Source organism: Cannabis sativa, chromosome 8, assembly GCF_029168945.1.
Source record: "Cannabis sativa cultivar Pink pepper isolate KNU-18-1 chromosome 8, ASM2916894v1, whole genome shotgun sequence".
Taxonomy (NCBI): Eukaryota; Viridiplantae; Streptophyta; class Magnoliopsida; order Rosales; family Cannabaceae; genus Cannabis; species Cannabis sativa.
In genome coordinates, this window is record NC_083608.1 from 48,944,695 (window position 1) to 48,971,299 (window position 26,605).

Genomic DNA, 26,605 nt, shown 5'->3' on the forward strand with positions numbered 1-26,605 from the left:
TATCATCATAAATTTTTGATTGTATTTTCTTTTATTTCATTGATTTAGTTTCTCATTATTCTAGTCATATTTTTGTATAAATAGGGATTCACCCAATTGGAATAAATTATTGAGAAATTCTAATACAATTTTTCTTTATCTATTCATCATCATATCTATTTTATATTATTTATAATAATTTTATAACAATTTCAATAAATAACATATTACAAATATTGGTTCTGATTATTTTTCATTTATTGCGTTACATTATTCTATTAATTTATTCTGATTCTAAATACAGTATAGCGTACATTATTTACTCTCAAATATTGTAGCACTCTTATATTTTGTCAATTAAATTTTAAAAATTACTTTTTAAAATTTAACCATTGAAGATGATCTTACGGTGAAACAAATAATATGAAATTATCATTGCTAAGACAGAAAAAATTTGTGTTAATATATATGTTAAAAGGTATTAGAAAATACTAAATACCACTAGTGTCTAATAGTAATACTCGTCAATAAAATGGTGATAACAGACTAATTGTTCACATGTTTCACGACACACGTTTTTTCAATTTTCAGTTATACTTTTTCCATTTAAGTTAGTGGGAATTATATCATCATTAAATTCCTTGTAACAAAGATTTCTTTATTTATTTGAGGAATCAATTTAATCATTGTTTTCAATTTTGAAAGTAGTGACAACATTAATAATTATTAGATATTATGAATATGGACAACACAACAATATTAATTGAGATTATGATGAGAGAGTGAACATACATAGAATCTTGATTTTGATGAGCTAGATAGAGTATCATTTTTCAAACTAATTAACACTAAAACCCAGCTACCTTTCTAATCCTTTTTCCCTTAGCTTCTGAGGCATCTCTTCTTTCTTTCTTCTCCTTCTCGGCTGAGACACCTGTGCCGCTCTTGGTTGGGCTTCGTTTTGGGCTTTGCGTGCTGCTGGCATGAGTTGGGCCAGATGGTGGGTGTCTCATAAGTCTAGATTTGGGCCTTTGAGATTATTGGGCTCAGATCTAAGAGCTGAGAAGTGGACGAGAAGTTGAAGAATATTTTTTATATATATATTAACTAAATTTACCTTTAAATAAAATTTAATTTAAATATTCTTTTTTTTTTTTTGAGTATTATACTTAAATTATCCTCACACCCTCACATAATCAAGACACAATTTCAAATACAATAGATTGTGTTCTCTAGAGATAGATGTGTAAGTTTGTAAGAAAATTAGAACAAAATATTAATTAGAGAAAAATAGAGACTATCGTGAAATAGTAGAAGTAAAATTGGTAGATTGATTTTAAAGAGAGGTAAACATAATAAATTATAAAAGAATGGTAAAAATCAAAGGCATCAATTTAAAAGAAATACGTAGTGTAACTATCTCAAAGTTGGGTTTCTCCGATGGGATTGTCGATGGGTTTGGCTTAGTAAATATTTAAACAAAAGAAAATAATAATATTTAACCTTGAATTAATAGTAAAGAAAAAGAATTTTCATTTCTCTTTATGGTTTCTTTTGGCCAAAGTTTTAAAAAAATATGGTTCTTTTTTTAAAAAAAATTATCTTATAAGAAAAGTCAAAAACAAATAAATGAATAAATAATATGGGAAAAATAATTTAGCATAACCAGTTACCCAGATAAGGTAACTAGATAGGAGATATTAATAATGAAGATACTGAAATAGAATTGATGCGCAAGAGTCAACTCAGTCAAATTGCAAGCAGTTCTGCCACATTAACCGAAAAATCACCTAACACACCATATGACCAAACTAGCCAAACCACACTCGCAACATCCTGTATCACTCCACCCAGCCTGACAAAGCCCCTCCCAAAAAGAAACATGGTCAAAAACTAACTTTGAAATCTCTTCTAATCTCATTAGTTTCATAAAGCATAGTAATTGTTTCTCAAACGTCCATGGTCCACCTCCATAAACACGTTGTCGATCCTATTTACTTCCAAAAAAGAATTGAAAGACATTTATTGCACTCAATTCCTTTACCTGAAAACGATGGTTAATCTTCCACTTACTCTTCATAGTATTCTCAATTTCTTCTCTATTAGCTGGCTTAAGACAAATGACCTTCCCCACCAAGCTAACCTCCAATCTCTTTCTACCTTTTTCGAGGCTATTTTTATTCAATTTGACAATGGGACCATCTGTTTCATCTAGTTTCAGAACCTCTGTCAACTTAGTCACCAATTCCAAATCCATACTTGCCTAATTCCACTTACCACACTCCCAACCAACCAACCATTCTCACCCCAAAACGCCAAAAAACCAACACCACAATAAGAACGAACCAACCCCTGTTCGGTTCCAAACCCCAAATCCAACAGCACCAGAAACATACACTCGACTCCACACACCAATGGCACCAACAACCACAACCCTTACCACTCCAAAACCCACACTTCAACCCACACCACCACAACCAAAATCCAACCAAAGCTCAACAACGAGAATCCCAATCAAACCAGAACAAACAACGCCAAACACCAGTGTCGATCAACACAGAATCAACACACCACTAACATCGAATCAAATCGTAACTAAGCCAAAACACTCTGGAACAAATCAAACAAACCACAAAGGACCACTTTGTAAGCAAACAAAATCGCAACAGAACCACTCTGAAAAAATCAAGAACCACTTAGAATCAAACCAAGCAAACCAAAAAGCTATCGCCCACAAAGTGACCGAAATTTCAACTAGAAACCAAAGCAGGCCCAAACCAGAACGAAATGGAAACTGCAATCACACAAAACTACTTACCATAAGCTATCGCACTTCCAATCTCACTGCCAAAACTGGAACCTAGCCTTCGTACACCTACTCGAAACAGAGCAGGCTTTGTGAAACTAAAATTATGATAGGTTATACATGTTGAAACCAATTTGAACTTATTTATTTGAGTCAAATAGGTATTAAATGGATCAAAAATGTTAATGAGTCGTGTAATATTAATATGACCTCAACATATAACATGTTTAAAGATCGTACCCATTTGTAACCATGTTATGATCATGTTTTCATTTTATGACACATCATTTAATTGTATCGTATTCATTATGAGCAATTATAATCATATAGTGCTAAAATCATATTAACTCAAAATACGGTACAAATACACGAATTGTCAGCCTTAGATCGTATACAATCAACAAACTACACCCTCAATTTGTAGAAACCCAATTGGAAAGAATATCATAAATAATAAATCTCGAGCAAAATCACTTTTTCTAAAGGAAAATACATAAGTCATGTAGAAAGAATTTCCCAAATCTTTCTCTTTCAAGAGATCACCCTCAATTTGCTCAAATACACAGCATAAAAGAACACCATTTAACTAATTAAAATAGTGAGTGAATATCACACTTCACACAAAATAGCATCCATTTCAAAGTATAAGAAAAAATATCTTAAAAGAAAATACAAGAATCGTGGAAGGAATTTCATACAATGATCAAACTATGTACTTGCTCATATAGTTAGGAACAATTGTTACATACTTCAACTTGAGGGGGAAAGAAGAAAAAAAACATCAAATCGAAAAACGTTGTCGTTTTATTGAATGAGTATAAAGGCAACCATAGTACAATTTGGGTGAGCAATGAAAAGTTTGAAAATTTTACAAGTGAGGGGAAAAGAGAACTGTAATACACCAACATTGAAACATAAATAGAGAAAGAGTGACACACCATAAAAGAATTTCTCCAATAATAAAACTGTTACAAAGGGGTTTTATGGGAAAAGTGGGTTTTCCATTTCAACTAGAAATAGGTGAATGGACTCTGTGTTTCTTTGAATGTAGAAGAGGCATGACTAGTAATAGTTGATAATTCATGGAAAAACTAGGGGAAAGAAAGAATTTACAGAATAGGGTAACAACTAAAATAATGAGAAAGCAATTTATAGAAAGTGGGTCTTCATTTCTTATGTTCTACTTTCAAGCAATTGAGAAAACAACATTCCAACAAGAAGGGTAAGAAGGCATAATCACACAACTAAGATGCGATTTAGCAGATTATACACACCAATCAACACAACATGAGACATGCAAATCATTAGTTGTAGATTTAGATGCACTGCATAAGACCAACAAATATTAAACAATAACAATCGACCAGGTTACAAAGTGTCAAAACAGCTGTAAGATAGATCACAAAAGAAATCAAAAGTGCAAGAGAAGAAATCTGCTCCTCATCTGTTCCAGCATAGAATCATCAATCTATTTATAAGGGGTAACGTTAGAACTGATCCCATGACAGAAAAGATAGTAATTTTTATTCAAAAAGTTTCACTCGTGTAATCAAATTAAAAGCTTTTCTATTGGAAGCAACAAAATAGATAGAATGAAGTAAAGGGTTTTCTTTAATATTCCTCTTTCGAAGTTATCTTTCGATACATTTTACACCCATGGTCAAGTCCAACATTTATGTTTTCCCATTGCAGTGGAAACAACTGGACCAGAAAATACAGTTCTAGAATTGTACAAAAAATAGAAAAAGGGGAACAGTGCACTATGCTAGTGTATCAGTTTAATTGGCGCATACCAGGGCCAGGGCCATCGCAACAGGAAGTGTATGCCGAGCTCAATGATTGATTAACTTCGCCAAATCCAAAGTTTCCTTGCCATTCCATAAGCCAGAGATATGAGTATGCTTTCCCCCATTTCCTTTCTGCCAAGAGTGGCACCTTCTTCCATATTTAAGTAAGAAACTAAATCAATTTGCACAAGAAACATTTCCTAAAAAGAATATTGGGGCTGTGTTATTTGCACTGTCTTGGTCGAAATTTTTCATTTGACAACAGAGAGCTCGTTAAGATTTCAAGTCTTTTAGCACCAGGGCCGGGCCTGAGGACTGTGGTATCACCTATAGAAGAGCACGGATCAGTTCCATTCTCCTTAACTCCTATGCACCAGCCACCAGGAACAAGCATGCCTGGACCTCGAGACAAGAGCTCAGAATCAACTTTGTCAAGTACCGGATCATCTTGACGGAATTTCCTTGCAAAAGGAGCGTTACTCTTAACCATCTTTTGCATGTCAGCAAGAGTGAGGTGGTGAGGATGTTGCTTAGGAGGGTTGTCCCATGCTATGTAATGCAGGTCAGTATTGACAGTTGTGTTGCGGAACTCTTGAGCATTACAAATAACAGTATGGAAGTATCCTTCTGGTGATGAAATAAAATTTGCATAATACATAAGAACAGTTCGAGGGAGGTTGTCCCATCCCCATATGCAGTAATCAATGAAAGGCCTTGAAAGTGCCATCCAAGCCGAACCTACACGAGAAGGAATATATATTTAATAATTAATTACCAATACCATAACTACTGTAGCAACAAAATCTTCCACTGGTCATATCTCTTTTCAAACTGAATCACTAACCAGTTAAAAGTTATCACCGTGTTTGAACAAAACCGTGCAACAATAAGAAAATAATAATTAAAAGTAAAGAACTCAAGGTAAAGCTAAATCTTCGGAAAGCAAACCACCTACAAAATGCTACATATTTCAAAGTGTAAAGCAAGGGCTAAGTATAATCTACCACAAGTTCAGGTGTTTTAAAGAAGGTTCTATCATACTAGTAATTTGTGTATCAGGTAACATATGTAAGGTAAAACATGTTGGTCTTTGATCATCACGGGAGCCTACCTTTCCAATCTCCTAGAAATCATAGGTCAGCAGAGGACCAGTATAAAAATAAATAATTAAAAGGTGCATCATTTTATCGACTCCCAACCCCCAAACCAATCGTTGGCATTAAATACCTCTAGTTCTTTTGAAATATAATCAAACATATTACATAACCTGATAAAAAAGAATAAAAAATAATAGAGATGCTCAGCAGTAGGTTGAGAGCTGTGAGTGAATGTTTCGAAAGCCAAACTATTCTAGATGATTCAGAAGAGCAGTTTACCAAGAACCTTGAGGAAAATATCAGACAACTTGAAATCTTCCACTACTCGTTCGTTTAGAGAAATCATATGTGAGACTTTGTAAAGTCTTGTTATTCAAGTCATATGAAAATTATGTTTTCTATGTCACTTTTGTGGGAACACAACATTAAAAAAAAAAAAAAACAAAAAAAGATTTTCAGAAGATTTCCACTTCTATGACAAAAAGCTATATTCGGTCTTTTTCACCTTGGAGAAAAACCAAGCCATGAGAAAATATGTAACCTCTCCATCATTTGTTTGATAGATCAGAGAGAACTTCTCTCATTCCTTCAATTATTTGTTCTTTTATGAGTCCTAAACCTATATTCTTCACCTAATTAACATGTAATACGCTAGTGAAACCCAAATCAACATACAGAAAACTTGTAACCTTAATTTTTATTATCATGTATATATCTGATTAAATAATGGAGCAAACCAAGCATTCTAATGCTCAACTGCAACATTATTTTCTTCTCTTTATAAAAATTGGCGCTATTATCAATCAGCATCTAAATTATAAATGCAGAACAAAGCATCATTCTGCTATGATGAAATAATAGTCAACTGCAATCCTAAGGTTTTAATCAACAGAAAATCCAATTCAATCAGTAAGAGCAATGATACCAAATTAACCCAACATGCTCTCCCCAAAAAAAGTTTGGAAAATTGATATAAACCCTTAACTGGAAGGAGTAAAATATGGACATACTGAATACCTAAAATAGAAATTTAACATAAAGCAAATACAATAAGCAACACTGGCTATCATGTAAACTGAAACGGAAATAACACTAAGAAGCCAAAGGAAATAACAAGCATATATTTTTATATAAATATATATACAAATAAATTAACCTGTAAAAAGTTTGAAAGCAGTTGGAACACTCCTCCTTTGTGTAACCCAAAAAACATCCTCTTTCTTTGTCATATACAACCCAGGATCCACAATTATTGGTTTCGCTCGTTGGTACCTGAAAAAATAACATTATAAAATCAAACAAAACAAATTTACCCAAAAAAATAATTGAAAAGAACAGATCTTTTTTTCCACATACTCTTTCCACCCAATGTTGCTGGTATGATCAATGAAATTAAGATCGCGGGGCAAGTAAGAAAACGTGTGTAACAGATCTGATAAAGCCAAAGAAACCAAATTAATCAACCAATCAAAATTCAAAAAGTCAAAATAAAAAAAACCCAAATTCAAAAAATCAATACCCACCGTCCTGAGTAACGAGCGGGTAATCAGAAGCACTAAGATTAATAAACCAATCCCAATCGCCACCTTCCTTCAACAAAATCGCAGCAGCATGAAGAGTATTAGCAACCATAGTAGGTCCCCGATAGGTCACGAGATTCGCCTTAGTAATCATCCTCACATTCCCAAATTTCTTAAAAGTCGGATGGTCGTTAACATAATTCTGCAGATCCAATCTCTCCTGAGGCGGAGACTCAAGGTCAAGATGCACAACATAACTATTCCGAGGGTGGTATAGGGCTTCAAGTGTCCGTTTAAGCATTTTCCCATCTCCATTAGAACCAGAAACGAGATAAGCAAAGCGCGGCGGTGGAGGAAGATTAGATACCGGAACAGGTTTAAGCTTTGATTCAACGAATACAGAACTGTAAGCCGTAAACGATCGATAAAAGGGAAGCAAAGGCGTACCGTCCGATGAAGTTAAAGTGGTAAGGAATAGAAGGAAGAGAGAGACAATTGAACCTATCGCTAATGGAAAGATCCATTTTCGTTCAATGCTTTGTGGTTGCCTCAGATGCATGTAATAGCTCTTCAGCTTCTTCATCTTCTCTCTCTTTCTCTCTCTCTAAATCTCTTCCACTATAGACTGAACTCTTCTTTCCTTATCATAAGCTTGTAGAACTCTCTCTGGTTTGGGTTGTTTGTTTCTCGAGAAAATGGAAAAGAAAGAAAATCAAAATGATTTGATTTAATTACTTATTTATATAAATAATAATTATAATAATTCGTAATCAGTATTTTCATTCTTCACCTGAGATTTTGAGAATTTTTGAGTTAGGTGTAGATGGTTATTCATCTGGCCTTGGCTTATAAATACTTCAAATTTATTTATTTATTTTTTTATTATGGAAAGATTATTTTATTTTTTATTTTTATTAATTTGATGATGATTTTGTAAGTTTTGAAAACCTTTTTTTGGGAAATGGAAAGTATATTTAGTCTCGCCGTGACAATAGGGGTAGGAATTGTAATGTAATGAATAAGTTAGCTCAACCAAAATTTAGTTTTGTATTAAGAAAAATTAATGAAGCTACCAATTAAAGAGCAATAAATATTTGAGTGTGCTTATCATGCCTAAGAACAAGAAAAAAGAAAAGTTGACCTAATACTTGATATTGAACATTTTCTAATCAAGAAATGCTAAAAGTATTGTTAGGCGGCATTAAGGTGTCTAGTATTTTTGTAAAGTGATACTTTATAATTAGTTAGCGATTCTTTATAAGCTTTATTATTAAAGTAAAATATATAGAAGCGGATATTGAATTGCACCAGTAATAATATTATACTGGTATTAGGTAGATATATCATATAGAACATTTTATTAGATGTTAGAGATGACGTTTTATAATTAGTTAGCAATAATCTATAAAAATTATTATATTAAATTATATATAGGACATGATATTTAATTACATCAATAACAATATGATACTTAGAGTATTAGACACTATTTTTATCTTTTAGTATTATATCATTATTAGTCTATATCAAATATTTTATAACCTAATTTAATAACTATTATACATAATACCACTAACCATTTATAAAAACTAGTGCCTAATATTAATAACCTTTTTAACTTTATCTTGTATATGGATCAAGATTCAAGAGTTAGCCAAAAAAAAAAATTAGAATCTTTATTAGGATTCATTTGTGTGGGATTATGAGAAGAAAAAACTAGGATATGTTCATTATATATTTTTTTTTTAAAAAAAAAAAATACGATATGAAAATTGTTTCTTTTAAAAAAAAAATTAAATAAAAAATCGTAAAAGGTTTTTACTTTTTTTTTAAAAAAAAAAAAAAACTTGTTACTTGATAATTCAAATATGTGACATTTAAAAAGAAAAACAAAAGAAAATGTCATTTTAATAAATTAGCGTAACTAAAAAGAAGGCATAATCCACGCAATTGAAAGGCATGAGATTTTACACCATGCAAGAAGAGTAGGTCTCACGATCTTTATTTAAGACTTTGTTGAACAACTGTTAAGATCATCTTATTTTCAAGTCATTGAATCTTTAATATAAAATTAAATCTCTTTTTTAATTTTTTGAGTTCTTTTTAAGGATATATATATATATGTATATATTTTAATATATGATTATGAATTTATTAGAAAGAGGGGGCAAGTTGATGTTGATTTTAATTAAGTTAATCTCTGATCTCTTAATACCTAGCTAGCTAGCTAATTAGTACAAATTATTATCATAATATGACTTATAATTAACTACAAAGAAGATAGTGATGAATACTTAAAGAAGAAAACAAAGCTTATTATTATTATTATTATTATAGATAAAGCAATGAATCAAAAATCAAAAGAAAAATACAAGTCAATTCATATTGCTACCAAAACTTAAGGAGAAAACAAAGCTTATTATTGTAAATTAAAAGAAAAAAAAAAGGTTAGGACGTGGAATAGCTTACCTCCTTCTAAATAGTCAACCTAACCTAACTTAGTAAACAATCACAAAAATCTCAACCATTCATTACCTTACAATATGTTACAACGAACTTATAACTAGTGTATTTAGTATGCATGTGATGACAAGATTTAACTTTAAAATCACTAAAAAAAAATGAAATGGGTCTTTATTTATGTAATTTGTAGGGGTATTTATCAAACCGCACAAACTGCCTGTACCGTACCCTACTGCATAAAAATGTTGTTTAAAATCTTTTGTAGTGTTGTTGCGGTTTGTATTTTTACCAAACCGCACAGTACGGTGCGGTTTACAGTTTTGAATTTAATAATAATTGTAGTTCAAACTGCACCGCATTGTATATTACAAAGTCACTGGTTTTTATAATATGATATTTATTCTTTTTTTTAGAACAAATATATATAATATGTGTGTATATTATTTTATTTTTTAAAGACAATTTAATATAATGACTTGATAATAATTATACATGTTATAATATTAAAACTTTAATAAGGCTTTTTTTTGTTTTGTATTATTAAAGCTTTATTAGTTTAATTTTTAAATTTTTATTATAATATTTGATAATAATAATAATAGTGTAAACCGCTCAAATCGTACCGCACTACACCGCATTTTCATGGTGTAGTTTTTGCAGTTTTAAGATCTCGCGATGCGGCTGCAGTTTGAGAAATTATAAAACCGTATATGTAGTTTAGTTTTAAAAAATAGTTACAACTCGCACCAGCTACACCGCGAACATGTAACGTCCCCGCTTCAAGCCTCCATTGGGCCCTTACACCCACGGACTAATGGCTCTTATACACGAGTACGCCACTCTGGCTGCTTCCTGGATTGATGACTGACCCTACAGACCAACACGAGTGTTTTCAGCGTGCTTTGTCCTCACTCACACGCATCCTGGGAAAACTTCCCAGGAGGTCACCCATCCTTGAAATTGCTCCAGGCCAAGCACGCTTAACTGTGGAGTTCTTTCGAGATGGGCTACCGAAAAACAAGATGCACCTTGTTGACATAGGTAGTACCAATCAATCCATTTAAGCTCTCTTCAACTGTGTAATCCCATACCTACACAGTCTCAGAATCATCCCACTTGACCTTCCCGGGCGGTGTGGGATCGCACAACTTACCGGTGTTTCCCCTTACGGATCACGGGACTGCGGTTGTCACGAATCACCCCCGCTGTGGTCCGACGTCCTCGTCGACCACACTTCCGCCGGGTCGAGGCTCGATACCATTTGTAACGTCCCCGCTTCAAGCCTCCATTGGGCCCTTACACCCACGGACTAATGGCTCTTATACACGAGTACGCCACTCCTACCGCTTCTGGATTGATGACCGACCCTACGTACCAACACGAGTGTTTTCGGCGTGCTTTGTCCTCACTCACACGCATCCCGGGAAAACTTCCCGGAGGTCACCCATCCTTGAAATTGCTCCGTGCCAAGCACGCTTAACTGTGGAGTTCTTTCGAGATGGGCTACCGAAAAACAAGATGCACCTTGTTGACATAGGTAGTACCAATCAATCCATTTAAGCTCTCTTCAACTGTGTAATCCCATACCTACACAGTCTCAGAATCATCCCACTTGACCTTCCCCAGGCGGTGTGGGATTGCACAACTTACCCGGTGTTTCCCCTTACGGATCACGGGACTACTGATTGTCACAGAACACCCCTAATAGTTTGTAAATTGTCTTTTGCATCAACACTTAATATGGAATACATATAGGTGTAATTGTTATTGTGTTTGTAAGTAATTGTGTAATTACTAGTGTAATTATTAGAGTAGTAATTACACTATATTTTAAAATATAATAATTTCATAGTTAGTAATCATACAAAAAAAAATTTAGTATTTAATATTTGAAATAAAAAGTTTTGAGAATTGAAGAGTATAATTGAAACTTCTTAGGCCCAGTTTGGCACATCTGTCTTATGGGAAAAATAATTGTAATTGTGCTGTGAAAAAAAATAAGTGTATAGCAGAACTGTGAAAAAAAAAAAAAGTTGAGTTAGTATTTTAATCAAAACAACTTTTTCTTAAAGTTGGGTTGTATCAACTTTAATTTGTAATTGTAACTTCTTCTCCAATAAATTATTTTTAAATTGTTACATTTTTATCACAACTTTGTTAAAAGTAGCTTTTAACTTTTTTAAAAATCTTGCCAAACAGGCTCTTAATTCTATACTTATGCAGTTACAATGTAATTACATAGTCAGATAAATACGTAAAACTGTATAATTACTTCAATTACACTCAATTTCAATTCTCTTGTGGTATAATTTCTCTAAATGAAAAGGTCTCCAATATCATCTCTAGAAAGTTATTCCTAAAAAAAGTGTCTTCCGGATGTTATTCCCGGACAGCTAACTTGCCCATCTCAGAAGGAGTCTTGTGGAATGATAGTTGAGTCCGGAAGGGAGTTCCCGGATGACTATCATGTCCACTCAGGGTCCAGTCTTCAAGAAAGCTAGTCTCTCTCCGGTATGGAGTTCTAGTTGGCTAGTTGTCCTTCTTGGAATGGTAGTTCTGGATAGTTGACTTCAATAGGCTCTATCCTACCCAAAAGCGTCATCCGCAAGTACCCTTGGTCAGTGAGTCTGGAAGCTCATATATGTTTTTGGAGGCTCTGATACTTAAGTTGATGTGGAGACTTTGCTCAAAGAGAAGTAGGTTAAGTTAGTTATATTTCTAACTAACTTAACAACCTCGTTTCTTGCAGCCACTAGCTTTAGAATCTTGATCGTAAGCCTATAAATACCACCTTGACTTGTTATTTCAAGACACGAGATTCAAAACTTAGTTCAGATGAGATTGAGAGTTTGAGAGATAAAAGATTGAAAGGTAAATAGATATGGAAAGAAAAGAAAGATATTGAGTTTGAGTTTTGTAAGAAAAATCTTCTATAGATAAAGAAGATTCTGGGGCATAAGTGTGAGAGTTGAAATACTTAGTGAATACTTAACAGAGAATCTCGTCTCGACTGTATTGTACTTATTGTTGTTCAATCAATAAAAAAGAATTTTGGTGTTGTTCAAGAACTAAAGTAAAGCCATAAATTACATCAATATATCGGATTTGAACCAGTATATATTTTGGTGTTGATTTTTTTATTTTTTACATTTATTGCTTCTCGCTCTATGTACTGTGTTCGCCCTTATTTTTATTTGATTATTGTTCTTAATTTGTTAATTTTATCATTACTAAATATTTAATTGTTTAAAATTTAGTTATTTTAATTCTACACTGTTAATTATAATTTTTCCACATCTCTCTTGACTTTCCAAAGCATTAATTTGTTTTCAAAAGTCCAGAATGTGCATATGCTATAAATTACAATATCTCTTTATAATATATGAAGTTATATATATATATATATATATATATTAATATAAGTTGGCAGCAGTCCATGAAAATGACAACTCAAAATAAGGGTGTATAGTACAGAGGTGTGAAACTACGACAATTTAAAATCAAAGTCTAGTAGTGATGGTACATGCATCACCATTTATGACACCCACTTATAATAAATGCAACAAACGAAACTTAAATCCATGGTTTCTTTGCATCTTTGGACATAGATTGATACATATTATGTGGTATGTTTGGAAGTTAAATTTTGATGAGAAAAAAAAAATTAAAAATAAATGTTGATAATAATAATAATAATAATAATAATTTCTCATGATTCAACAAAAAATTTCATGGTGAACACGAAAAACTGATTTTTTTTTACAATTTTTTTCTCTACATTTTTTGTTATTCACTAATATTCAACTTCTAAACATAACACTATGTTTGGAAGGAATGATTTTGAGTGTAAGGAGAGAGATGGAGGGAAAGAGTTGAAAGAAGAGAATATAAATTATGTGTTTGGTAGGGTGGAAAGATAAAATGATAAATTTTCTCTCCAAATAGACAAAATCTAGTACTTCCAAAAGTAAAGAAAAAGGAGGAAAAGACAAAATAAATATATTAAATATCTTAAATACTTTTCATAAAAAAAATTATATATAATGAGGATAATATAATAATTTTAATAAATAACTTTATTTCCATCATTTTAATTCATCTTCCAATATTTCATTCAAAAAAAAAATTCTAAGTCCAATATCAAACAACATGAAAGAAACTTGTTATCCTCTCTTTCTATGGTACTCTCCATCTTTCTTAAACTCTCTCTCCTTCCTAATTTCTTTCCCTATCACCAAACATCATCTTAATTATAATTAGTTAATGCAGGTCTAGCCATGGGTACAGTTAGGCTAGACTTCAGGGGCTTAAAAAAATTTATCTTTTTTTTAAAATTACATATTTTTTGATTGATTTTAAAAAATACTATAATTTTTTTTAACTAAGAGTTCAAAATTTTGAGGCAGGATAGTGTGTTAGTATTACAATTGATATAAAATTGTACTAATATTAGCATATCATAACATGTGTCTCTTAGACTTTTACCAATTCTCAAGTACTAATGTACTGACCAACTAATTAAGAACTATTTTTTCTTACATATATAAGACAATAATAGGGGTATCTTTTTTTTACCAATTCATCTGCAAAAAATGAAATAGAAATTGGGATATATGATTTAATTTAAATGTTAAGGAATATTAATTATTGGAGAGTCCGAACACCAAAGCAAGGAATAAGTTTTTTAGTGCCTTGCTTTTCTTTTCTTCTTTTTCTTTTTTTTTTTTTTACATAAAAAAAAATATTAGTGCCTTGGCTTTACTTTGACTGCCCATCAATCTATAAGCTATAAAAAGAAGCTTATTAGTCAAGTAACTATAGTCAAATTATATAATATATTTTCCCTTTAATATTTATTGTTCATCAATACTCTTTGGTCATATTCAAAATTTAGGATAATTATTTTGTTATCCTTTCAAAAGAAATAAAGAATTAATTTGTTATAAAATTATGAAAGATATTAAAATTTTATTAATCATGCAATCTAATAAGAAGAACATCTAATTAAATGGAGTAATTTATACCTCTTTTTAAAACTCTTTTAACATTCATACAATAAATGACCTCTTTTTTATTTACATTTGCAATTACTAAATATTTTTCATATCTTATTTACTAATTGATATTAATTAGAGACTATTTTAATTTTTAAGGAAAATTTTTAATTATTTAATTTTTTGCTTATTAAAAGTTAAAATTAATATATAGAAAAATTATATTATGTTATAAATATTATATTCAATAAATATATTTTTTGTAAGGATATTTTTCAATAAATACTAAGCAAACATAAATGATATTTTTTCTTATAAAAGATAAACAAAATATTCTCATTTAATTTTTTTTTTTTTTTTTTTTTTTTTTTTTTTTGCTAATTTGCATATATTCTATGCATTAATGTATAATTATAAATATTGTGTGACTTTTTTTTTACTAAATTTGACACTATTTTTATTGGAGTTTATCTAATTAATTTATTTGAAATATATATGAGATGATCTTAAATAGAATTGTAAAATATAGTTTTATCTTATCAATATGTATATCTTCATGTCTTACCTAATATATAAAAAGGTTATAATTTTGTATCAAATTTATTTCTCATTTATAGTCGAGAAATTATCAACTTATTTATTCTCTCCTATATTTTTTAATTTATCTAATCTCATTTTGCTTTCCAAATTAATATAGAGTATAACCTTTATAGGTTTAGTTTGGCAAAATATTAGAAACTAAAGGCAATTAATCAATTAATATGTTAAGACAATGTAATAATATATAATAGAAAGAAATATTTAAATGAAGTAGTATTATTATTTTATAATTTTAAGTTGATATATATTATCTTATATTTAAAATATATTATTAAAATTCTATTTTTCTTTATTTTACTGCATATATCGTACATTAATTTCTTTAAAATACATCACTAAATTTTTTTTTTTTAATTTTATTATATTTTACTCATTTCAAATATATAATTTCATTTTAAATATATAATCTTTATATATTAAAAGTGATTATCTAACAACAATTCTTGATTTAATAATTTTTTTTTATTGAAAAATAGACTGAAGGCTAACGTTTCACATTAACCCTCCTTCTCCAACCTTCTTTCCTCACCATTATTTTGGCCCTAACCACAATCTCAACCCCCACTCCCAAGCGACCCAAATTAACTGATATATAGATACTCTCTCAGTCTCTCTCTTTAATTCATAGACATTTTTTTGTCTCAATCCTCCAATTGTTTGTGTAAATTTTTCTTTGTATATAAATTTTTCTCTGTCCTCGATTTTTGGCGGCATGCTTCTTGGTGCGACGACTAATAATATTTTGGTCATAACTCTTTTAATATTGATCAGAATTAGACGATTCAAGATATTTTGGAAAGCTAAAAGAGAAATCTAAAACTTTTATTCATAACATTTTTCCTTAAAATGAACGCTTCATAGTCGAAAATTCGCTTGAAGCTTCAGATTTAATTTTCGATCACAAACGGAGCGTGTTGAGCATTCAAAACTTAAAAATTTTCACCACTTATACCAAAACTTCGAATTCCATGATAATTCATCATATTCATCTAACTCTTCAATCTTTTCATACAACACCGAGCAAAACGAAATCGTTCTTTAGGTTTCTTCCTCTTGTTAGTTACTCTTTGAAAATCATTCACTACATCCACTCTATATTATAACAGGTAGGAATTTAAATTGCTCCAAAGAAATTAAAATTTATTTTCTCGTTTTGGACTCACAACTTTAACTCTCCCTTTTGCACACTAATTAAAGCTCGCCATGTGACTAAGAATGGTCTTTCCAAAATGATGGAAATATTTGCATATTCTTTCATGTCAAGAATAATGAAATCAGCGAAAAAAATAAATTTTTCTACCTTCACCAAGACATCCTTTATCACTCTACGAGGATACATAATGGAGCGATCCACCATTTATAAGAAAATTGTTATAAGGCGAGTTTCTCCCAATTTTAGACCTAGGAAAATAGATAGAGGCATTAGATTCACATTTACCCCTAAATCATATAAGACTTTTGTTTCAAGTGAATCTCCTATAAAACATGAAATATTGAAACTACCCGAATTTTTAAGCTTAGCTGGTAGTTTCTTTTGTAAGATTATACTGCACTCCTTAGTAAGTGTCACTTGTCTTATATTCTTCTAACTTTCTTTTCTTTACCAAAATATCCTTCAAGAATTTCAAGTAAGTTGACAGTTTTTCAAGCGCCTCCGAAAAGAGAATATTAATGTGTAGCTTCTTAAATATTAAATATTTTTTTTTTTTGACAAATTAATTCATCCTTATTTTAGTACGAAGAAGCTACTTTTATCGTATTATCAATTTTAGTGCTTTTACATTAACACATAATCAACTTCAAATCCAAGCTTACATCACCATCACTCGGTCCCAGTAGTTCTATCCACTTAATTTTCTTATGAGATATAACCTTTGAAAACAAAGATTAAATTATTGTTGTAAAGAATTAGGAAATATATAACAAGGGCACATACGTACACATGAACATGGTGGGATATTATTTACAGATTGAATAACAAAATGATGCAAACATTTGCATTAATTTCTTAAAGTATTCTTGAATTCAAAAGGCCTTTGTCATTCATCCTGTTCATGATCCGGGATGCATCATTAAGTCTATTTGCTCGTTCATAGATGCCAGCAACCACAAGATGCAACTCCTTTTTGTTAATGTTAAGATCAGATTCTAGCCTCTCAAACAGTGTTTCAACCATATCGAAATCGTTTCTGGCACCATAAAGACTGAGCATCTGGAAATGAACTTCATCAGGGAAAACACACCCCTCATCCTGCATTTCTCTATATACAGCATCTGCTCTATCAAATTCCCGCAACTTTCCATAAGCATTGAGTACTAATGAAATCACATTGGAATCGGGAAAGTATCCGGCCCCTCTCATCTTCTCGAATACCTCAATGAGATTTGTATACTTCTTGTTTCTTGAGTAAAGATTTATCATACAACTATAAACAGATATGTCCTTTATCTCCCCATCAATGCAGGCCTGACGAAAAACCCAGGTAGCCTCTTCTAGTCTACCAGCTCCTGCAAGGATGGAGATCGCAGTGTCCCTAGGAATGTTGTCGGGGCGCTTGAGCTCATGAAGTAAACGCTTAGCATGAGCAACCAGCCCTGCTCTCTCATAGGCCACAATCATTGTCTGATAAAGAACCAGATCAATCTCAACACCTGAACTCCTCAACTTCTGAAATAACATTGCTGCCCTGTCCAACTTCCCAGCCTTACCCCATATTGATATTATAGTAGAGTATGTTATAGCATTTGGTTCAATGCCTCTCTTCTGCATTTCTTGCACAAGGTTAGTAGCTTTTTCATGCTCAAGGGATTTACCATAAGTTTTAATCATAGTGTTATATGTTACAACATTCTGCTCAATATCCTTTCTCTGCATCAACCGAAAAAGATGTATGGCTTCGCCAAAAAGCTCAGCTTCACCATAAACTCTCAAAAGGGTATTATAGCTAACAACATTTGGTTCAATTCCCATCTTCCTCATACTCCAAAACAAAAGATCAGCTTCCTTGGCCATATCCAGCTGTCCATAAACATCAATCATTATGTTACATGTGGTGAGATCAAGAGAACATCTGACCTCTTTCATCTCAGAATAAACAGATAAAGCCTCAACAAACTTTTGGTTCTCAACATACATAGTTAAGAGAGTAGAATAGCTAACTGTATCAGGCAAAACACCAGCAACCTTCATCTCTTTCAATAGAAGACGAGCCTCACGAAAGAGCTTAGCTTTCCCAAACACATTAATCATTGAATTATAAGCAACAAGATCAGGAGTAATACCTGACCTTTTCAATCTTGAGAAAATAGAAATAGCCTTGGAATAATCACATAACTTACGAGAAAGCTCAATCAAATTACTATACAAAACAAGATCACCAGAAACACGATCCTGCTCCATTTGCTGAAGCCATGAAAGAGCAGAATCAAACATACCCTCTTTCCCAAAATAAGTAATAAGCGTAGAATAAGTATATCTATCAGGAGCCAAAGCTCTTTGACGCATTTCATCAAACAGACCATGAGCAATATCCCACTGCTTAGCACGAAGCACATTACGTAAAACAACATTGTAAGCAAACACAGAAGGAGTGTACATAGCTACTTCATTAATCCAATCTAATATAGCGAGTGACCGTTGCCAGTCTGGCTCACGAGAAAGCAACAAAACCATAAACCTAATCGAAAGCTGTCTACCTTTATAGGTGGAAAGAACGGCGAAAAGTTCATCCTCATTCTGGGTCTCCCAAATTGACCTCAAGAGTTCATCCATGTCCACGCTATGATCCAAATAATGGGTATTTCTTCCTTTTCTCGGGTGGCGGTCGTGGTCGTGGGAGGTTTTCCTCCATACATCTTTGTTACTGGATTTTGAATAGGATGAGATAATGGAATGGTTTGGCTTAGTCTTGCCTTCGAAGATGAAGGGTATGGTGATGGAATTAGTGGACTTGATTTGGGGCAATAATGGTAAGGAGAAGGAAGAAGATGAAGATGGAGCAGAGAGGGATAAAGTACACATTTTTGTACGACAACACAAAGTCTGCGACTCACTCTTTTATGACAAACAAAAGCTTCGGATAAGGCAAAATTTTATCATCCCTGTGCTTCAATTTGATGTAAAACGACATCGCTTAGCCTATGTTTATTAGCAAGGATGGAAAATAAGATGGACGAAGAGTTTCGAAAGAGTTTGTAGTGCTTAAATTTTCTCAATTATTATTTTATTTGTACTGATTTTTAACTTGCTAATTTTAAATTTTGGTAGTGAAATTTTTCTAAATTAGTGAACTGTTAGTAAATTTAAAATGTTTAAGTACCAACATCAATGATTTATATGTAAACGTTTGTAGAGGTATTACGTTTATATTGATAGAATTTTATTACCTTCCAACTTCAATTTGATGTAAAATGACATCTATTAAACTAGGTTTTGTAGTTGGAGAGAAAGTAGAATAAATGGAGAATTTAGAAATGAGGTGAATAAAATAAATATAAAATTATTATTGGATAAATACTATTTTGGACCTTGTGTTTTGCAAAAATTACTAATTGGACCATGTGTTTTGTTAAATGACAAAATAGACCCTGTATTTTCTAAAATAGTACAAATAGAACCCTGAATTGATTGTGAAAGATTAATTATAATTCGATCTAAAAGTGCTATGACAAAACTGTTTACATTTTTTGTATCTGTTCGTATTAGGAATTATCTTCAAGTTGGTTGTATTAAAAAAAAAAATTGTCTAAAATTAAGCCCAGGGTCCTATTTTTACTATTTTAGAAAATATAAGATCTATTTTGTCATTTAACAAAACATAGGGTCCAATCTGTAACTTTTGCAAAACACAGGGTCCAAAATGGTATTTACCCATTATTATTTTATCATTTTTAATACAATTATATTTTAAGAAGAGAAAAGACATATCATATGATTTTTTGTCTTTTTCTTAGATTCTTCTAATTTTGGAGGGACCGAAAAGAGTATTATTATTAGACATTAGTGGTGTCTAGCACTATTTCAAAGTGACGACTTGTAATTGGTTAGTGATATTTTATAATATTATTACATTAAATTATATGAGACTCCATACTTAATTTTCAAATATTATGAATGCCTTTTAGCATTTCTCTCCCTCTTGCCAAATAAAAAATATTATCAATCCATCTATCCCTCTTTCTCCACCCCTTCTAGTTCTCACATTTTCTCTCCTTTACCAAACATAGTGTTAGTCAAATTAATATTTGCGTTATAACCCCCAATCTTTAGGTTCCGTTACACATAACCCTCCAATTAAAAAATTTGGTGGTCAAACCATCCAAACCACGTACTCTTAACAATTTTAAGGTTTCGTTCATTTTGTACCATTTAATACTATTTTGTACCGTTTTTTACTGTTTTGTGTAACTAGCTAAGAAAAATTCAATAATCTGCCTTAGCGGCCAACCCAACAGTGTTAAAATGAGTTGAGAAATACTTGCATCCCAGACTTTACCTGAATTAACTAAGAAGTAATTTGGCAATGCTTAAAAAAATGTTGGTCATATTGATTATTAACTTTCATTATTATGTTTCATTTTTGGACTTTGGTTATGGATAGTTTAAATCTCCAAATGTTAAATTTTGGTTGCCGAGGTTATCATTATTTATTTATTAATTTACTTTATCATAATCCAGATTTGCTAGAAAAGAAAAAGTGAGAATTTCTGAAAGTGAACTCATAAGTTGACCTCCTACAACTGAATCCACTTGCCCTTGTTTAACACTTTTCAATGTAAAGTTTTTACCTTAAAATATTGCAACTCGTTTCTTGCCCCTCCATTCCAATCCCACATAGTCAAATTTTAGATTTCTAGGAAAGTCAACCATGATTGATCCACAAAGAATATTTTGTACCCCTTTCTCTTCATATAAAATAATCATATGCATAATTGCTTTGCAGCCAATTATTTATCTTTTTTTAAGCACGAAAAAGAAACAAATGTCAACTTTTTCTTGTAATAAAAGACACAAAACAACAAAATTCCACCAAAAAAATTCTTGGCAGATATTTGATCATTAAAAGAAAGAAAAACCAATTAAGGCTGTTTCTTCATTTTGTTTTTGGTTCATTGTTGGTGTTAATTTTGAGTTTTATGAGATATGAGAAGTCTCTTAATTGTTATTTTCTCTATGTTATGTCACTTTCTGCTGATTTTTGATTACTCTTCTTCGTATCCTCTTTGTACTAATAAGAGTAAGTTCTATCTTTTAGTATAGTTTCTTTACATGTTCTTACTTGGATTTGTTCAATTTCCACTTGTCTGATTGATTTTGTGCTTGTTTAATTGGAACAGAGTCACCCTTCATCACAAACACCACACTTAGTTTCTGTCAATACAAAGGGAGTACTTGTTGCAATTCCAGTGATGATATGCAGATAAGGAATGAGTTTAAAGCCATGAAAATCTCTGATTCTCGCTGTGCTTCACTTCTGAAATCAGTACTTTGCGCGGTAAGAACTTCATCCTTGTTTCTTGTTTGATTTGATTGAGATTATTTCTGTCATGAATTACTTCCATTCAATTTGGTTTAACATCAAGATTTATAATAACTTTATTATGCTTTGGTAGAAATGTGATCCATTTTCAGCAGAGCTATACAGAGTTGAATCAGTACTAACTCGAAAAGTTCCTGTTCTATGCAACTCAACAAGGCAAAACTCAACTGACTTTTGTTCAAATGTTTGGAACAAATGCCAAAATTCATCTTTAGTGAATTCTCTCTTTGGATCTCAAGTTGAATCACCACTTAACTCTACTTCCAAATTTTCTGATATGTGGAAATCGAAAAGCACATTCTGCAATACATTTGGAGGTTCTTCTGAGGCTGGAGGAGTGTGTTTTGATGGTGAGCATGTCTCACTAAACAACACTGAAGTTTCAAGTCCCCCAAGTGGTATGTGCCTTGAGAAAATTAACAATGGATCTTATCTCAACATGGTAGCTCATCCCGATGGATCGAATCGAATATTCTTGTCCGATCAACCAGGCAAAATCTGGTTGGCAACTGTCCCAGAAGAGGGATCAGGAGAAGTATTGGTAGTTGATGAATTAGATCCTTTCCTTGACTTAACTGATGAAGTGTTTTCTGATACTGAGTTTGGGATGATGGGATTAGCTTTTCATCCAAATTTTCGAGACAATGGGCGTTTCTTCGCCTCATTCAATTGTGATAAGGTGAAATGGCCACAATGTTCAGGAAGATGTTCATGTAACTCAGATGTGGGATGTGATCCAGCTAAGTTGAGCTCTGATAATGGAGCAGAACCATGCAGATATCACAGTGTCATAGCAGAGTTTAGTGCTAATGGTAAGACATTTCTTGTTGACTTTTTATCTTTTTCATTGAACTATATTAACAATGCTTTGGCTTGTAATTTAAGGTAGTGATGCCAAACCACAAGAAGTTAGGAGAATATTCACTATGGGACTTCCATTTACTTCACATCATGGTGGTCAGATTCTATTTGGACCACAAGATGGTTACTTATACTTCATGATGGGAGATGGTGGAGGTATAGGTGACCCTTACAACTTCTCTCAGAACAAGAAATCTTTGCTTGGAAAGATTATGAGGCTTGACATAGATAGAATACCAAGTGAGTAATTTCACTTAAAAATTCTGTTTCACACAAAATAAACACCCCTAGCCAAAGTACATTACCACATTGATAAGACATGTTACAATTATTAGAGTGAGACAGAATTTCAGCCATGCTCTTGAACCAAGGTGTTAAGGGCCTATTAGCAATTTATTAGAATATATTTATGTAATTGTGTAGTGATTAATGTGTAAGGGAGATTGGCACTGTTGTCTCGAAAAGTGCATATTTGAGTTTGACATTGACTCGAAGAGTGCGTCCTGATACTTGTATCACAATCATTTGCAGGTGCATCTAAAATTGCTGAATTGGACCTATGGGGAAATTACTCTATTCCTGAAGACAATCCATATTCTGATGACAATGAGTTACAACCTGAAATTTGGGCTTTGGGATTTAGAAATCCATGGAGATGTAGTTTTGATCTAGAAAGGCCTTCTTACTTCATTTGTGGTGATGTTGGTCAGGTTGGGATTCTGTTGATGCTAGCTCAAGCATTTGGTACCATATTTGGCTATGTAATCCTATCTTAAGTATCTTGACTAACCCTTTTAAGTCTTGATCTCATAGGAAGAATTTGAAGAGGTTGATATAGTGAGCAAGGGAGGAAACTATGGATGGCGTGTTTATGAGGGTCCATTCCTATACAATCCACCAAAATCTCCAGGTGGAAATACAACTTCTAGTGCCATTAAACCAATTTTCCCTATAATGGGATACAACCACTCTGAGATCAACAAGGCTGAAGGATCAGCTTCCATAACAGGTGGTTACTTTTACCGTTCCAAGACCGATCCATGCATGTATGGAAGGTAACAAAACCTTATATTATTCTCTTCTCTCCTCTTTCATATATATATATATATATAAAAGATGTTAGATAATCCCAGATAGTGTTAAAACATAATAACATTACTACATTAATACTAATGCTTAGCACTAGAAGTAGCGTCTTGCGATTGGTTAGTGTCAAGAAACAGTTTCGTCTCAAAATCAATTAGTGATGAGTGGAGTAGCTAGTTATTCTGATACCATGGGTTCCATCTCAAAACTAAAGAAACAAATAGCGGGAGATATCCAAGTGTCTTGAAAAGCTTAGAAAATTTGTAATCTTTTCTTTGATATGAATAAAAGACTTGATGTGCTATTCTCAAAACACATAGTGAAGTGATGAAAATGACTTGGTTCTTCTTGCAGATACCTTTATGCAGATTTATATGGTTCTGGTATGTGGGCAGGAACAGAAAATCCAAAAGATAGTGGGAACTTTACAAGTACTAAAATTCAAGTCAATTGTGCTATGGACTCTCCTATTCCATGTAGTGATGAATTTGGAAGCTCAGTCTCTGGACTTGGTTTCATATTCTCTTTTGGTGAAGATAACAGGAAAGACATCTTTATATTGTCAAGCAATGGTTTGTATAGGGTTGTAAGGCCTAGTAGATGTAACTATGTTTGTTCAACTGAGAATTCTACTAGTCCTGTTAGCCCAAGATCACCTCCTCAACCATCTTCTTCGCCCTCTACCGGTACCCGGTTGAGAAATTATTCTATGTTAGAGCTGTTGTTCTTCTCCTTTACCTCATTTTTCTCTGTTTGTTTCTTCTTAGTTATCTAATGTGTCATCTCCTTTTGAAACTTTTTTGCTTAAACTGTATCATATTGGAAGGTCATGGACACTAATTAAACATGTATTATTTAATAGAGAGAAGAATTAGAGATTGAATATATTAAATTATGAAGTTGCAGTCATTTTAATTGTGGGAAAACACATGATTAAGTTTATAAAAAAGTTGGAAAGTTTTGAATTTGATAACCAATGAAAATTATTTTTGAACTAAAATAAGAAGTAAATAATTTAGTAAGTATAAATATATTAATATTAATTTTGAACTATATTAATTTAGTATTAATTTTGAGCTATAAATAATTTAATATTTTTTTAAGTAATTTTATATTTAAACTATATTTGACACAAAAAGTAATTTTGTGATATTTTTATATCAACTTTTATTATTATGCTCTATTGCATAATTGTAAATCTTGATGAAAAATTTAATATGCCATTTAATATTTTTAATAATTTATTAAAAGAAATATAAAATAATAATAATAATATAAATATAAAATTTAATAATAATAATAATATAAGTCATTGTAAAAAAAGATGTTAAATAAAATATTAAAAATAACATAATGATAAATATAAAAGTATAACATAATACAAAATTTACATCATATTACTTTTCACAAAGTAAATTATATTTTACACTTAAATCACTAACATAAATTTAATTTCACGAGAAAGTAACAATGTAGGACAAAAACAAAGACACTAAGTTTGAGTTTTATTTTTATAACAACTTAGCAAACCCGAACATTACTATTAAGTATTAATGGTACCCATCATCTTTTATAAACAATATTTTACTATTGATTAGCGATATTTACTAAAAATTATTTCTTAAAGAGAATTATTAAAAAGCACTATTGTTACTTTACACTCTTTTTATTGTCATACTACTATTAGTGTAATTAAGTATCGGATCCATATAATTTAAGAAAAATAGCTTTTATGTAATATTGCTAACTAATTGTAGAGCGTTGGGCACTACTAGTGTCTAATAACAATACTCTTTCTTAAATTATATAAAACTCAATACTTAATTACACTAATAACAGTATGAGACCGTACTAGTCGGGTTTGAAGTAATCCCTTTTAACAATGCTCTTAGCAAACACTATGGAGAAATGGTAAAGGGCACCCATTTGGCGGGTTTGAAGGCGGCATAGATGAGCTGCGTCTGGTCGATGAGGGTTGAGTAAAACCCTCTGAATCCCACAATGAAACTACCATCGGGGATCGGAAAATAGTGTTCCACTCCTCCATGGCCACCAACCAGAAGCCCTCTATCATCTCTGATATATAGGCCAAGCTTATCAAGTTCAACACCTGATCTTACATAAATTTTCTTGATAAACTCACCATCTTCCAACACCAGCTTTTTACTCAACCGTCCTTCGGCTTTGCCATAACTCTCCGTCCGTCTTCCTAAGGTCGATTCGAAATCGACGATGATACTGTTCACATTACTGCGACAATTATTGGTGTGCATCTGAATCCCGGTAATCCTTGTTTTACTCTGGATGTAGGCATCGACCCCCGTGAACAAGCCATATGGGTACATGGGTTGGGCGGCGCCAGTACCATCTCCAAACTCTGGTGAGAAATGGATCGAGTATTGGATCTCCGGCATACCTTTCGAAAGGGACTGTTGGAAATATTGTGAATATTTTAACAAAATATATATGTGTCTTAGTGTGTGTGAGTTGGAAAGAGTCCCACATGGGATATGAACCCTCATTGACAAGGGTATAAAGAGTGCAACTTTGGCATTTGGGTTTGGGCCCCAAGGGGTACCCAGTTTTGTGCGAATGGGTGAGGACACACACACTTGACCCACCACACGCGCGCGCGCGCCGTCCGTCCGAGCCGGGTTGGTGTGGTGTGATATTATTTTTTACAGAAAAATTATTTAATAAAATAACTATTCACCCCACTTCAGAAAACGTTATTCTTCCCGTTATGTTTATATAATGCGATTGAACTGATGGGAAGAAAACATCTCTTTTTCGTATCAGAAAAATACAGTTTTTCATAAAATTAAAATTCCATCTGCGATATCAAATTTTTGGGTGTATTCGACGGTGCTCTG

The 26,605-nt window shown here is 32.1% G+C and overlaps 3 protein-coding genes across 4 annotated transcripts; 1 reads left to right on the forward strand and 2 right to left on the reverse strand.

Annotated features, from left to right (window-relative positions):
• Positions 1–4,378: 4,378 nt before the first annotated feature.
• On the reverse strand, positions 4,379–8,166 carry LOC115698522 (beta-glucuronosyltransferase GlcAT14B). Its single transcript, XM_030625604.2, has 4 exons — positions 7,193–8,166; positions 7,026–7,101; positions 6,826–6,941; positions 4,379–5,310 (listed from the first exon to the last, which is right to left on the reverse strand). The coding sequence occupies exons 1-4, from the start codon at positions 7,770–7,772 to the stop codon at positions 4,796–4,798; spliced, it is 1,287 nt and encodes a 428-aa protein (XP_030481464.1). The 5' UTR covers positions 7,773–8,166; the 3' UTR covers positions 4,379–4,795.
• Positions 8,167–17,119: 8,953 nt separating this feature from the next.
• Positions 17,120–19,434, reverse strand: LOC115698504 (pentatricopeptide repeat-containing protein At5g39980, chloroplastic). 2 transcript variants are annotated; one of them, XM_061102212.1, is made up of 2 exons: positions 18,943–19,405; positions 17,120–18,781 (listed from the first exon to the last, which is right to left on the reverse strand). In XM_061102212.1, exons 1-2 carry the CDS (start codon positions 18,979–18,981, stop codon positions 17,255–17,257), a joined length of 1,566 nt encoding a protein of 521 aa, XP_060958195.1. In that variant the 5' UTR covers positions 18,982–19,405; the 3' UTR covers positions 17,120–17,254. The 2 variants fall into 2 exon arrangements, with proteins under 2 accessions (XP_060958195.1, XP_030481442.2); XM_030625582.2 differs by having other exon boundaries at positions 17,120–19,434.
• Positions 19,435–20,619: 1,185 nt separating this feature from the next.
• Positions 20,620–24,972, forward strand: LOC115700374 (HIPL1 protein). The gene is made up of 7 exons (XM_030627936.2): positions 20,620–21,482; positions 21,583–21,740; positions 21,859–22,597; positions 22,671–22,886; positions 23,178–23,356; positions 23,460–23,701; positions 24,087–24,972. Exons 1-7 carry the CDS (start codon positions 21,389–21,391, stop codon positions 24,505–24,507), a joined length of 2,049 nt encoding a protein of 682 aa, XP_030483796.2. The 5' UTR covers positions 20,620–21,388; the 3' UTR covers positions 24,508–24,972.
• Positions 24,973–26,605: the final 1,633 nt, after the last annotated feature.

Bases quoted from the DNA above. Each gene is read 5' to 3' on its own strand.
- LOC115700374 (XM_030627936.2), top strand. From the start codon at position 21,389: ATGAGAAGTCTCTTAATTGTTATTTTCTCTATGTTATGTCACTTTCTG. The intron at 23,357-23,459 runs GTTGGGATTCTG...TTGATCTCATAG, and splicing joins TTTGTGGTGATGTTGGTCAG to GAAGAATTTGAAGAGGTTGA. The intron at 23,702-24,086 runs GTAACAAAACCT...TTCTTCTTGCAG, and splicing joins GATCCATGCATGTATGGAAG to ATACCTTTATGCAGATTTAT.
- LOC115698522 (XM_030625604.2), bottom strand. From the start codon at position 7,772: ATGAAGAAGCTGAAGAGCTATTACATGCATCTGAGGCAACCACAAAGC. The intron at 7,102-7,192 runs GTGGGTATTGAT...TGGCTTTATCAG, and splicing joins CCCGCTCGTTACTCAGGACG to ATCTGTTACACACGTTTTCT. The intron at 5,311-6,825 runs GTTAATTTATTT...CTTCTCGTGTAG, and splicing joins TGCTTTCAAACTTTTTACAG to GTTCGGCTTGGATGGCACTT.
- LOC115698504 (XM_030625582.2), bottom strand. From the start codon at position 19,267: ATGTGTACTTTATCCCTCTCTGCTCCATCTTCATCTTCTTCCTTCTCC.